Genomic DNA, 13973 nt, shown 5'->3' on the forward strand with positions numbered 1-13973 from the left:
AGCACTTAGATAAATCACTTTTCTTTTATTGTTTAAAGAACTTTAATTAATTAATTAGTGTTGCTTGATCACTTTAAAAGGTTTAATTAATCAATTCCACATATTATCTTGCATTAAATAAGATTAGAATTGAATAATTAATTGTTGGTTGATCACTTAAGCCAAGGCGAATATTGTTTATTTCTTGTCCTATTTACGAATTTGATTAAATAAAGAATAACGACTTTGCAATGTAATTCCTATGTGAATTGATGTATGTAAATAAAATCAACTAACTTAGTTTTAGGTATCGCGTTGCATATATTGTTTGGTGATGAAATTGTGAAAAAGGAAGAGCTAGTAGAGGCCGCACTAGGGCTAGAATAGTGATTTTCCTTTAAAGGGAACGTTATTTTAGTATCCTCGCTCCCGAACTCATTTCTGGTTTATGTAGACCAATTTGGGCATGGGTAAACTTACGATTCGTGCTAATTATCCCATGAACTCCACATGGGAGAAAGGCATGAACGAGGTTTATGAGTTTTCCTAAAACTCATTGGCGACTCCCTACTTGTTTCTTATAAAAAAAACGTGATGACAAGATCAATTCTAATTCAAGGTCGCCCAAACAGTCAGGAATTCAAATCCTAATACACCCTAACAATTGTAAAGTCCTAGGCTTCTAAAGGGCCAATAGGCATCTAAGGAGAAGATCCCCTACGATGGGAACACCCTCCTTACACCATGACTAAGCATCCATGTCATATAATGGCCGGTTGTTACCGTTGATTAATTGCTCTTCAGTCTTCCACTTTCATAGTTCAAACACCTAGCTGTCTCTCCTTTCTATTTTCTCTCTCTCCTTTGTATTTGGTCAATCTTGTGTTTCTTACACCATCGACTTTTGTGCTTTGTTTTTTTTTTTTTCCTTTTTTTTCTTTTTAAAATGGTTATATTATTATGTAATTATGTGATGAAGATGTTACCATAAGTGGATTTTACTTTTAACTTATGTAGTTATGTTGTATGGATTTTTTTTAATTATTTATTTAAAAAAATTTAAAAATATATATTCTGCTGAATTGTTTTTGCCGTACCCGTTTTTTGAAATTTTGATTTTTCCGTATCTCGTCCCCGTATTCATACCCATTTTTGTCCCCGTATCCGAATATGTGCAACCTAGGACTTATTCTCTTCACTTAAAACAAGGAGATTTGGTCTGATTTTCTTAAAGTCTAATCTGATTTAATAATTAGACTGAACTTTGACCGCATTTTAATACTAATCTATAAAGAAATTCATAATCAAAATGGATCTTGTTAGACTCGTATCATTATGAATTTTTCAAATATGTAATTTTCATAATTTTTTATAATGCGCAATTAACAATATTTAGCAATAAGTAAATGATAATTAAAAGTTCTGATCTAAATGTTTCTAATCTGATCTGATCTGAACTTATTAAGGAATAAAACATAAGTACCTAAATAAGTTGAAGAGAACATGTTCCTAGTTAAAAGGTACCAAATAAAAATAAAAAATAGATGGTGTATGAGAAAATCTCCAATGTATGATATGAGTGATGTTTTGACTAAAACTATGGATCAGCTTTATCACTACAAGTTTTTTTGACTGGTAACCTATTGTATTTTGGTCAACTGGTAACTTAGGACCTTTTTCTTCCCAAAATACAATTACCTTACATTACTTACCTAACTTCATTTACTCTAAAAGATAAAAGAGGAAATCCCCATTAACGCATTGGTCATAGGTCATTTAATGCTACAATGTAGAGTAGGTCATACTTTGTATAAGGCTAATATGAGTTAAGATTATCCTGAGATCATAAAAGTATCAATTGACCAAATTACTAATCAAAAAGACCCTTAGTGACAATTTGGTAAAAAGATTAACTCAAGCGATAATTTGGTAAAAAAAGTTAACCCTAAGCGACAATTTGGTAAGTAAAATTATCTCATGCGACATTTAACCCAAAAAGTACAAATAATTTCGACAAATTACTCGCGAATACTTAAATTAGTTCATTTTTTTTTATTACTAACCCTTTTTATGGAAATACAATTTCAAGGAAAAAAAAAAATTTAAGTATCAATTTTCACTTAAGTTTCATACCCTTTATTAATGAAATGTTTTTAAAAAGGGGTTGGAAATAATTTTGGTATTAGAATTTAGCAAAATAAAAAGTAGATGGCATAATAATTTAAAATTTTAAAAGGGAATAATAAATTTAAAAACACAAAAACTAATTAAATTAGGATTTTTAAAGAGTTTGTCGGAAAAAAAAATTAGATATTAATTATATTATTCAATTCGTTTGCCTTGTAGTAAATGCTTCGGATATTAAATTAAAATTAGGAAAATTTGTCAGAAGAAACCTTTTAAATACCTCATTTTGTAAGAAAAAACCTTTTAAATGGATCTTTGTTAAAAAAAAAAACCACCACGATCACTTTTTTTGTTAGATGAAACCTCCCCTCCCTTTTTCGGCATTGACTTAGCTTTTCTGGCGTTCACCCCCTTATTTTCTTTATTATCACCCAAGTAAATTTATATTTGCACTCCTTCATTTTATTTTCCCTCTTATTTTCCCTTCTCTCTCTCTCTCCACTTCTTCCATGAATGCTCTACACTTCTTCAATCACGTCATTTGGGCCCTCTCTCTCTCTCCCCTCTGCTGCACAACGTTAATTAAGCAACAATATGTGAGGTAAGTGTAAATTCATGAAATTATTGTTGTAAATAGTATCAAAATTGGGATTTTTCTTTTAACACATCCACAACTCACCATTATATTGATTCTACAAAATTGTACAAAAATAAGGAATTGTTAGAGAGATGAAGAGCGATAATTGACCACTACAATGGTAAAAGAAAGAGAATTGAAACCCTAATAATTTACCTTCCAATTGAAAGAGTTGGGTGGTTTTGCCTTAATTAACCTTTCAATGTATATACTCTAAAAAAAATAGAAGGGAAATAGGGAGCCAAAAAAAGAAGGGAAAATTACCCTAGACTTGGCTGTAAGTAGAGAAAATAAAGGGGCCAACGCCGAAAAAGCTAAGTCAATGCCGGAAATGGGAGGGGAGGTTTCATCTAACAAAAAATAAAATGATTGTGGTGGTTTTTTTTAACAAAGATCCTTTTAAAAGGTTTTTTCTTGCAAATGAGCCATTTAAAAGGTTTTTTCTGACAAATTTTCCTTAAAATTATCCTTGTTATGTTTTTGTTTTGTTTTTTTTTTTTTACAAACTTTATGTATTCTTTTTTAATTCTTTTTAACGAGTATTATTACTTTTACCTTTTATCATTGTTTTTCATTAATTCTGACAATTATCTTGATCATTTGATTTGTAATTAATTTGATTCATAAATGAACTAATATTAGTATTGAATTTTTTTGGAACAATGATATTGATTATATATTTGATTGAATTTGTGATTTTGTAATGTATGTGTTTGGACACTTAAGATAATATACTCACAAAATAATCATATATATATATATATATATATATATATATAAAGGGGAGTTTTTTCCCGAGTTTTTAGAGAGCCAAGTAGGATTTAATTTTTTCAGTGCGCCATGTAGGATAATAAATTTTAGTGGTAGCCAATTAAATACGAGATTATTAATTTCTTTTAGAATTAAATAATTTAAATGACACCTAACCAAAATTGGCAAATAAGATTTCTCAGTTTAAATTAATTAAATATAAAATATTATCTTTTGATATCAGGAATTTTATCTAAATATATAACAAATTTTATCACATAAATATATGTATAAAAAAAATTATTTTTAAAAATTCAAACAAACCATGCATCGCACGGGTTTCATCTAATTTTTATTAATAAAATCTTACCGAGTAACAAATATAATGAGTTGCAGTGTGTTCCAATATTTAATTGATGAACATGTCAACTTCCCCTTGTTTTGATCTTTTTGGTGCAAAATTCGATTCGTTATTTCCATGTTTACAAGCTTGTACAATTACAAGTTTCATCTTATTTTCTAGAACTAAATGTCATAAGCCGAAACCAGATTTGTAAACATCCGATCTCCAACATTTTTCATCATTTCTTTTAGTTAGTCAATTGCAATTTATATCAAATTGAGATTATTTACATCATGTCAATAGAATTTTATTGAAAACCGACAAGTATTGTCTTCATTTCGACAATTTTTACTAATTAATATCGAAAATATTATTTGTGTCCCAATAATCTTAAGGTAAAAGCACATAACATAACAGTTACAAGCCTCTCATAACAAGCTAAACGAACCTACAAAAATTTAGGAAACTAATCAAAACTTCTTAACACCATAATTTGTATTATTATTTCATTCTTTAATTTTTTGAAAAATTGCCCGCAATAATCCGACCTTTTGCCCGTCCGCTGAAAATAATCCCACCTATGGGTTATTTTTAAATAATCCCACCTTTAGCCCCCAATCTTTTTAATTGGTTTCATTTAACTTGAAATCGGTTTACAAGGTAAAGATTTCTTACGTGGCAATGGGTATTCTAATTTCCCTCCTAAAAGATACCACGTCATTCTCCCTCCCAACCACCTTCTTTAATGTCTGAAATTAACTCTCTCCCCCATTACTTCTTCTGAATTTCGATTTATTATTGCTTAAAAAGTTCGTCAGCCATAATTGAACCTTCAACTACTTTCATACGTTGCCCTAAAGTCTGAAGCTTCCATTTTTGGAGGAATTTCGACAGCAAAGAACTCCATTAAAGGTAAGTTTTAGAACCCTTATTATCACCTGAAATTCGCCAATTTCTGCAAGTTAATCTCGTACCCTAATCAATTAAACTGCTAGTTAGTTGTTTTATTTGTAGGTTTGCATTGTATTTGTGTATTATGGATGTGAATTGTCGTAATTTGTCTTGAAATTGTTTGTTTTTTTTATAGTATATGTTAATTGTGTTTGAACCCTAAAGGCTAGGTTTTTGTTGTTAAATTTTGGTTGGTTATTGTTGATTGTGATTTACTCCCTGTTAATTTAGGTATGGGTAAAATAACCTTGAAAATGTGGCATGGAGGGGTGTTTCAAAAACTCGACAATGGTGGGTTATGTTATATGAACAGGGAAGGGAAAACTTTCAGTGTAGACCCTGATGAACTGTGCTCCTTTTATCTTGTGGAGTTGGTGATGAAGTGTGCTAGATATGATGGTAGAATTAAGGGGTTTTTATACTTAATTCCTATACTGAGTATGGTGGATGGTTTGAGGAGGGTGACAAATGATGAAAGTATGAAGGAAATGATACAAGTGGCAGAGAAGTACAGGGGTGTGGAGGTATATGCTATGCATGATGAGAATGACCCAATACTCTTCCCCCAAGAGCTACAGCCTGCCTTAAAACAAACCAAATCCAAAACAGTGAGACCCAATAAACTTCAAATAAAGAGGGGACCACCGGTTAGATCAAGTCCAAGAAAGAAAAGTGAGGCTTTGACTATTGTTGAACCTTCCCAAAAAGCCCTTGACAGCTCAGAAAAGCCAAAAAAAGATGCTCCCACTGATGTTATTCTCAGTCCACCCACCAGTACCTTATCCAACCAAACTACATTTAAAGTGAAATATGTTATAAACCCTAATTCAACAACTGAAACAGCTTACCCCACTCTCTCTTCCATTCTAGTAGCCTCAAACACAGAAACTAACCCTATCAACTCTTATGAGTGGGAAGATTCAAGGCCAGATAGCCCTATCCCCATTAATGATTTGATTCCAGACATTAGCAGTGACAGTGACACAGCTGACCCTAGTTACAACCCTCATGTTGACAAAGGCAAGGGAGTTAGTACTCAGCCATCCTTTGGAGATGTGTACAAAGATGAGAGTGAAGAGGAGGGTCTGTTAGAAGGGGAGTTGGAAGGTGGAGCTAATTTAGATGGAGAGCTAGAAGCTTTAGAGGAGGTAGAGGAAGAGTATAAGAAGGAGCATGAAGAGATTTTGGCTGAAGAACTACAATATCAGTCTGATAGTGGGGCTGAAGAATACAACATACCTTGGAAAAGGGTGAGGGATGCAACTGCCAAGCTAGTTGAGGTTGCTAGAAAAATACAAATAGAAGCTGCTAAGGGTGTTGCTATACAAGAACAGCTTGTGAACAACACTAAGGTGAAGGAGAGTGCTGGGGAACCTTCTGGTGTTTAGAGTGATTATGAGGAGAGTGATGAAGAGATTCATACCCCCCTTGATAGTGGAGGTGAGGAGGAGTTGATTCCTGGAAGGAGAAAAAGGATAGGGTTGCTAGTGTCTAAACAAACTGACTTCAGTACCCATGAGTGGAAAGTTGGGCAGAAATTTGCAAATAGAGAGGATTTCAGGAATGTTGTTGCTAAGTATGGGGTGTTGTAGGGAAGAGATGTAACTTTTGTTGTAAGTTACAAACAAAGGTCCCAAAGATTGGGTGTTAAGTGCATAGATAAGTGTCCTTTCTATGTGTATGCTTCTTGGGACACAAGAAGAGCTACAATTGTTGTGAAGATTGTGAATGGAATTCACACTTGTCAGAGAAACATGAAGAGGAATAGGCAGCTCAAATCCAGTTGAGTTACATCATAGTTTCTTGATGTCTTCAAAACCAGGCCACATTGGCCTGCAAAAGACATTCAAGAGTGTGTTAGGAAGGCTTAAAAGATGCTGGTGACTAGAGACTTTTCCTATAAAGTCAAGTACAATGCTCATAGGCTATTACATGGGTCAATGCATGACCACTACAACAAGATAGGAGGGTATTTGAAAGAAATTGAGAATTGCAGCCCTGGGACAAAGATTGAACTTGTTACTGACACTGAAAAACAAGCTCACCTATATTCCAGAGATTATTCATCTGCTTTGAAGGGTTGAGAAATGGGTGGATGTAGGGATGTAGAAAAGTGTTGGCAGTAGATGCATGTTTCTCGAAGACATTTCTAGGGGGTCAACTATTGGCTGCGTTGGGGAGAGCCAACAATGATGAAATGTTCCTTGTGTGCTGGGCAGTTGTTGAAGGGGAAAACAACTTTTCCTGGGAATGGTTCTTGAGGAAACTAGCAATGTGCCTCAGTCTTGAAGATGAGGAAGGCATATCAATCATTTCTGATAAGCATGTGGTATGAAACTTTTGTTTACACACTTTAATTCTTTTTTTTCATATGCTGCTGATTGTGTTTATATGCTGATTTGCTTTGTATGATGTTTGGTGTCTTTATTTCCAGAATATTGCGCACAGTGTCTCCACTGTTCTACCTAAGGCAGAGCATAGACGTTGTGCCAGACACATATTTGCACACTGGCACAAGAAATACAGAGGAGATGAGATGAAGTTGTTGTTTTGGAGGATTGCAAAGTCATATAATATGGCTGATTACAATAAAGGAATAGAGAAGCTAGGAAAGTTAAATGTTGATGTTTGCAATGACTTCAAATTGCATAGGCAAGAATTATACTGTAGATCTTTCCTCAATCCTACAGCTAAAACAGATGCAATCACTTCCAACATAGCTGAGACATTCAATGGGTTCTTTATTCAAGCAAGAACCAAACACTTGCTTTACATGTTAGAAGACATCAGATGTTCTTTGATGCAAAGGTTGGTGGTAAAAAGGCAAGCAATGATGAAAGCAACTACACTTCTTTATCCAAGAATTTAAGCAAAATTAAAAGCTGAGAAGACAAAAGCTGCTGAATGTGAAGTTACTCCATCCTCTAAAACCCTTTTCAATGTTAGTTACGTGTTAGATCAACTTGTTGTCAATTTGGAAGCTAGAAGTTGCACTTGCAGAAAATGGGACATGACTGGAGTCCCATATTGTCATGTAGTGGCCTCCATTTATTTTGTGGGACAAGACCCAGAGTTGTATGTGGACACATGTTACCACAGGGAGACTTATTTGGCAGCATATGCAGGTAAATAGTTTTTTATTACTTAATATGTTGAGTTTTTAGTGTGTTTGACTTGTGGTTGAGTTGTAGTGTGATCTCTTTATGTTATAACGTCTTTGTTAGGCTCAATTCCACCATTACAAGGTGAAAGACACTAGCCAAAAGTGTCAAGGTTCACTGATCCACCACCAATCAAAATACGTACAGGGAGGCCAAGGAAAAATCGAATTAAAGACCCTTATGAGAACCCTAAAAAATCTGGTACAATGACTAGAACAGGGATTGAAATGACTTGCTCCCTTTGCCAAGTGAAGGGTCACAACAAAAGAAAGTGCCCTAACAAAGGCAATGTGCAACCAACTGAACCTGCTCCAAAAAAAGCTAGAGGCAGGCCTCGAAAAGATGCTCAGGCTATACCACCCACTCAGCCTCCAACAGCTTCTACACAAGCCTATCAGACTGGACCACCTGCACACCAACAACCAGACACAACCCACCACACCCAAACTGCTCAGCCTACCATACTTGGTAGAGGAGGGAGAATGATAACAAGGGGTAGGGGCTCAAGGGGTGAAAGGGGTAGAGGAGATGCTGGTGGTAGAGGAAGAGGGAGTACTGCAACTGGGAGAGGTTCTACTACTGCTGGGAGAGGGAGTTCTACTATTGGGATAGGAAGTTCTACTGCTAGGAGAGGGAGTTCTGGTTCAGATGTTGCAGGCTCTAGTAGAGGTGGTGCTGGAAGTGGGACCAGGGGAGCAGGAAGGGCTAGGGGTAGCTCAAGGAGCAGGGGGAGGAACCAGGTACTTTTTTATTCTTCTACACACCCAAATAAAAGCCTATATATTTTTATTTGTGTGTTTATTTGCCTTCTTTGTTTGTTGTAGGTTCCACAAGGTGTAGGTGTGTTCATTGCACCTCATGGTACATCACACACTAATGTGAGTTGCTTTACCTTCTCAATTAACATGGTTGTTTGTTATGTGCCCAAGAAACTAATGTATAGCACCTTTTTCTATCTGCTTGCAGACCCAAGGCAATACAAGAAGGACAAGATCAGCTATGGACTGGTTTCAGTGCACTCAAGCAAGCCAAACATCAACTTTACAACTACCAACTCAGTAAATAAATGTGACTTTGACTGTCGGTGTAATTTACTAGTTTAGTGGTAGGCTGTAATTTGGTTATGTAAGCTTTTGGAGTAACATACTTTTAAGCATGTTTTAGTCCAAATGCATTAAACAATGTCAAGTCATGAACCTTTTCAAGGTTCATTTTGTGTACCAGTGTTGGAGAAATATTTTCTACCACTTTGTGAAACCTTTGTGAAATCCATATGTTTATGCAATGTGTTTAAGCAATATACCATATTCAAGTAATGTGCAATTCATTGTCAAAATTACTTCCATTAACTGATCAAAGCATTGCTGAATACATAACAACTAGTTCTTTAAAGCATACATGTCAGAAATGACCAAAATACATTCATTAACCAACCTAACCTAACTTACTTAAACTAGCCTTCCATCATCTGCAGTACATACATCACAGTCATGCCTTCAAATACACTAATAGGAAAGCAAAGAAAATCCATGAAACAAACAGAGCAATGGAGAAATTATTTTCATTCTTATAGCCTTCGTCAGTTCAATTCGAGTGTGGCAAAGCTCAATTTTTGTGTCATTCAATATTCATCATCCTTATTTCCCAAATTCTTCTCAACTCTCTTCAATTGTTCCTTAATGAAATGAATTTCTATTTCCTTTTCAGCAACTTGAGTATCTCTTTCAAACACCTGGAATCGCAATTCATCAACCTCCTTATTGTTAACAGTGACCCACTGAAAGAAGCCACAATCACCATCCTATAAAAAAACAAAAACAAAAAAAACTACAATTCAATTGGATTTAGTAACCCTAGTTTCAAATGCCTAAATTAATTATCTTTCAAACACTTTATTAACCTTAATTAATTAAATAATTGAAAATTTCTCACTTCACACCACACTTACAGGCCATCTAGGGCATCCATAGAACTTCAGCCCTACGTTCTCACCATTCTTCACCATACGATTAACTGCTTCCAGACCACATTTGCACTTCATTTTTGGTGACACCAACCCAAAATTTCTTGACGACAAAGAACCACTTGAAGCAATTTTCCTCCTACTAGACATTATTACCAGTTTAAGCTCAGAAGAAATCGAATTGAGGATGAAGAAATAGAAAGCAAAAAGGGGTGGTCATGGTTTTAAACAGAGAATGAAGAAGAACACGTAGATTTAGGGGACCTGGCATTTTTTAAAAAAGAATTAAAAGGGATATAACCGTTGGAAGCCAAGTCAACGCAAAAACCAGCTACAGTAAGTGAGGTAACCTGTAGAGACCAATTAAAAAGATCAGGGGCTAAAGGTGGGATTATTTAAAAATAACCCATAGGTGGGATTATTTTCAGCGGACGGGCAAAAGGTCGGATTATTGCAGGCAATTTTTCCTTAATTTTTTATAAGTATTATTATTTGTACCTTTTCGTTGTTTATCATTAATTTCGGAAATTATCTTTTGGTAGAGGTTAACGTGTTATCGATTTATACTTCATTGAATTTATCACTGTGTACATGGACATTAAAATTATACACTCGTAAAATATTTCTTATTACTGGTTTGATATTTGAATCTTTGTAAGAACAAAGGCATAGGAGTAACACTAGCAGTACACTAGTATGTAGTCATTATTATTGTTTCTTTCACTAGTAGGAAAACAGCAAAGGGCACCGGTTCAAACCCAGCCTAAGGCACCGGTTTGAACCGGTTTCAATGTGGGGGGTGCCAATTACCCCACTTTTGCAACTGGTTCAAAACCGGTGCCATAAAAGGTTTTGGCACCGGTTAACCGGTGCCTTTAATAATTTTGGCCACCAGTTAACCGGTGCCTTAAATACTCCCGCCCATTTTTTTTGGTGGCAGCTCTTTTTGGCACCGGTTAACCGGTGCCTTTTCAGTTAAATTTTTTTTTTCCTTTTTTCTTGCAATAATATTAAAAAAAACACCATGTTATTCCAGCAATAATAACCTGTAATTCCAGCAATAATATTAAATAAAATAATTAATAATAATATTATTATAATTACTAATAATAATAATATTATTAAATATTATAATAAGATACAAATAATATTAAAAACAAGAATTCATATATGTATAGATATAAATATTCCCAAACACAATACAATTAAAAAAAAAGTGTTATATATATATATATATACAAATGATAGTAAGTAAATAATGAATAATAATATAGTTAAAAGTTAACATAAATTTACAATTAAAATGACATTTACATGTTGAAGGTGATAAAAGACGCCAACATGTCACGAACTTCATTAAGTTCCTTGATTGTCAACGGACCATCCTTTTGTACCTTGCAAAACTTGAAATACAAAAAAATTATGTTAGAATTAATTAATTAGGCAAAACAATATGTATTTTATCAAATATGACCTTTCTTATCAAATGACCCATTTATTTCTCATAACATGTCAATGTTGGGTAATATTACGTGTCTAAGGCTAGAAATCACATCAAGCATTTCATTAAGTTTTAGGACGCATTTTACTCAAAATGGCCCAAATATGGCCTATTTGACTTCTATTTAGCCCATTTCCTACATTTCTTATCAAATGAACTATTTCTTTCTCATAACATGTCAATTTCACCTAGTTTTATGTGTCTAAGCCCTAAAATTGAATTAAAAGAGCATTTTATTAAGGTTTAAGACACTTTTTACTCAAAATGGCCCGAATATGGCCTATATGACTTTACTTTGCCCATTTCCTACATTTCCTATCAAATGAACTTTATTGATCTCATAAAATGTCAATATTATCTAGTTATAGGTGTATAAGGAAAGAAATCACATCAAAAGAGCATATTAACACAAAATGGCCCAAATATGGCCCATATGACTTCTATTCAGCCCATTTTCTACCTTTCTTGTCAAATGACCTATTTATTTCTCATAACATGTCAATGTTGGGTAATATTAGGTGTCTAAGGCTAGAAATCACATCAAAATAGCATTTCATTAAGTTTTAGGACTTACCTCATCAAGCTGTTGACTGTCCGTACAATGAGTCACTATGTCAAGCATGAATCTCATCACATACAAAGCACAATCAAGTCCATTTTCTTGTTGTGCGCACTAGCATATGACGAAAAAATCACATCAGTGAAACATGCAAAGGAAATTAGCAAATATTTACTAACATAGATTTTGAAGATAGTCACAATATCATGTAAATTACCAACGGTGACTTCCATGTTGGACCCTGAGGAGCATGACAATGTAGCTTCTTCATAACACTGTAGTAAATAAAGTACATTCAAATTTGACTAGTCGTTTGACTACTAAATTAGTTATTATTAGCAATAATCATCACTAGGTAGCTATATATATTTACTTTTGCAATATAGACTTCACTAGCCACTTCTCCGATGATCGAGCTGAATCAAGGTGATAAATTGTGTTACTGGAATTAGAAATCACCATGAGGCTCCAATGCTCCCTACATAAGTTCACAATAGACAAGAAAATTAATATTTAGGAGTCAACATATAATGAGGCCAAATCTATTGAATTTGACATGGTTAGACTTACTCTCTATAACATGGGGCGAATATGAACTTGTCTCCCGCACGCTCTGATTCCCTGATACTCTATTCAACATAGTACAACACGTCACGGGGGTTGCCTATGATTCTAGTAGTGGATAACAGCTCGGGGCATAACCTCCCAACTTTACAAGGAGAATCAGTTTTAGTTAAGTGCTCCTGTGGCGTGCATGAACATTGAATAATTAATCACATGTAGGATAATCACCATAAATTTGAATAACTTGAAAAAAGTGTAGATTATGTGGGCATTGAAGTACCTCATGAATGTTTGAATGAGGGAAATGTTAAGCTTTTCACCACGTAGAAATTCCTTCACATCTTCTTTGCTGATCCATGCAACTGCATCCTCATCATAGTGGAACATTGCCTTAGGAAGTGCAACTTCCATGGGATCGAACAAATGACAAGCACGGTTGTGAAGAAAGGTCATGTCAGCAGAGAGCGATTGAAGAACAATGTCTTCAACAAGTGGAGTAGGTTCCATGGGTGAACCTCTCGAAGAGTGCAACTTCGACGCTTGTTCACTCTTGGACCGTTGTTCACTTAGCTTCTTGTTAGGTTGATCAATGCTTTTAGGCTTCTCCACCCTCTTTCTCTTTGAAGTTTTTCTTCCATGCGAAATCTGATATAGTTTGAGACAGAATAAGTTTATAAGTTGAGAAATGAAGAAAATAGGCATATTATAAGTTATTTTAGCTGAAAATGGTTTTATTTTGATGAAATGGACCTACTAACTTAGAAATTATCTTCTTTTATGTAAATTTCAACTCACAATCACTTATAAATATGTAATTATGATATTTTTTGAGAAAGAATAAGTTTATAAGTTGAGAAATGAAGAAAATAAGCAAGTAAGAAGCCATTTCGGCTCAAAATGGCTTTATTTTGATGAAATGGACCCAAAAACATAGAACTTAGCTTCTTTTATGTCATTTAAAGTCACAATCACTTATAAATATGTAATTATGAGATGGTTTGAGAAATAATAAGTTTATAAGTTGAGAAATGAAGAAAATAGGCAAGTGAGAAGCCATTTCGGCTCAAAATGGCTTTATTTTGATGAAATGGACCCAAAAACTTAGAACTTAGCTTCTTTTATGTAATTTAAAGTCACAATCACTTATAAATATGTAATTATGAGATGTTTTGAGAAAGAATAAGTTTATAAGTTGAGAAATGAAGAAAATAGGCAAGAGAGAAGCCATTTCGACTCAAAATGGCTTTATTTTGATGAAATGGACCCAAAAACTTAGAACTTAGCTTCTTTTATGTCATTTTAAGTCACAATCACTTATAAATATGTAATTTTGAGATGGTTTAAGACAATAAGTTTATAAGTTGAGAATTGAAGAAAAATAGGCAAGTGAGAAGCCATTTTGCCTCAAAATGGCTTTATTTTGATGTAATAGAGCAAA

The 13973-nt window shown here is 34.2% G+C and overlaps 1 protein-coding gene across 1 annotated transcript; it reads left to right on the forward strand.

Moving 5' to 3' along the window:
* Positions 1-6661: 6661 nt before the first annotated feature.
* On the forward strand, positions 6662-8046 carry LOC145565002 (uncharacterized). Its single transcript, XM_081625130.1, has 5 exons — positions 6662-6866; positions 7007-7116; positions 7222-7595; positions 7734-7912; positions 8012-8046. The coding sequence occupies exons 1-5, from the start codon at positions 6662-6664 to the stop codon at positions 8044-8046; spliced, it is 903 nt and encodes a 300-aa protein (XP_081481256.1).
* The last annotated feature ends 5927 nt before the right edge of the window (positions 8047-13973 follow it).

Source organism: Chenopodium album, chromosome 10 (assembly GCF_948465745.1).
Source record: "Chenopodium album chromosome 10, dcCheAlbu1.1, whole genome shotgun sequence".
In the NCBI taxonomy this organism is placed as follows: Eukaryota; Viridiplantae; Streptophyta; class Magnoliopsida; order Caryophyllales; family Amaranthaceae; genus Chenopodium; species Chenopodium album.

Excerpts from the sequence above, each read along its gene's own strand:
- LOC145565002 (XM_081625130.1), top strand. The coding sequence starts at position 6,662 with ATGCTGGTGACTAGAGACTTTTCCTATAAAGTCAAGTACAATGCTCAT. Across the intron at positions 7,117-7,221 it reads TCATTTCTGATAAGCATGTG|AATATTGCGCACAGTGTCTC; the intron begins GTATGAAACTTT and ends CTTTATTTCCAG. Across the intron at positions 7,596-7,733 it reads AGATGTTCTTTGATGCAAAG|TTACGTGTTAGATCAACTTG; the intron begins GTTGGTGGTAAA and ends TTTCAATGTTAG.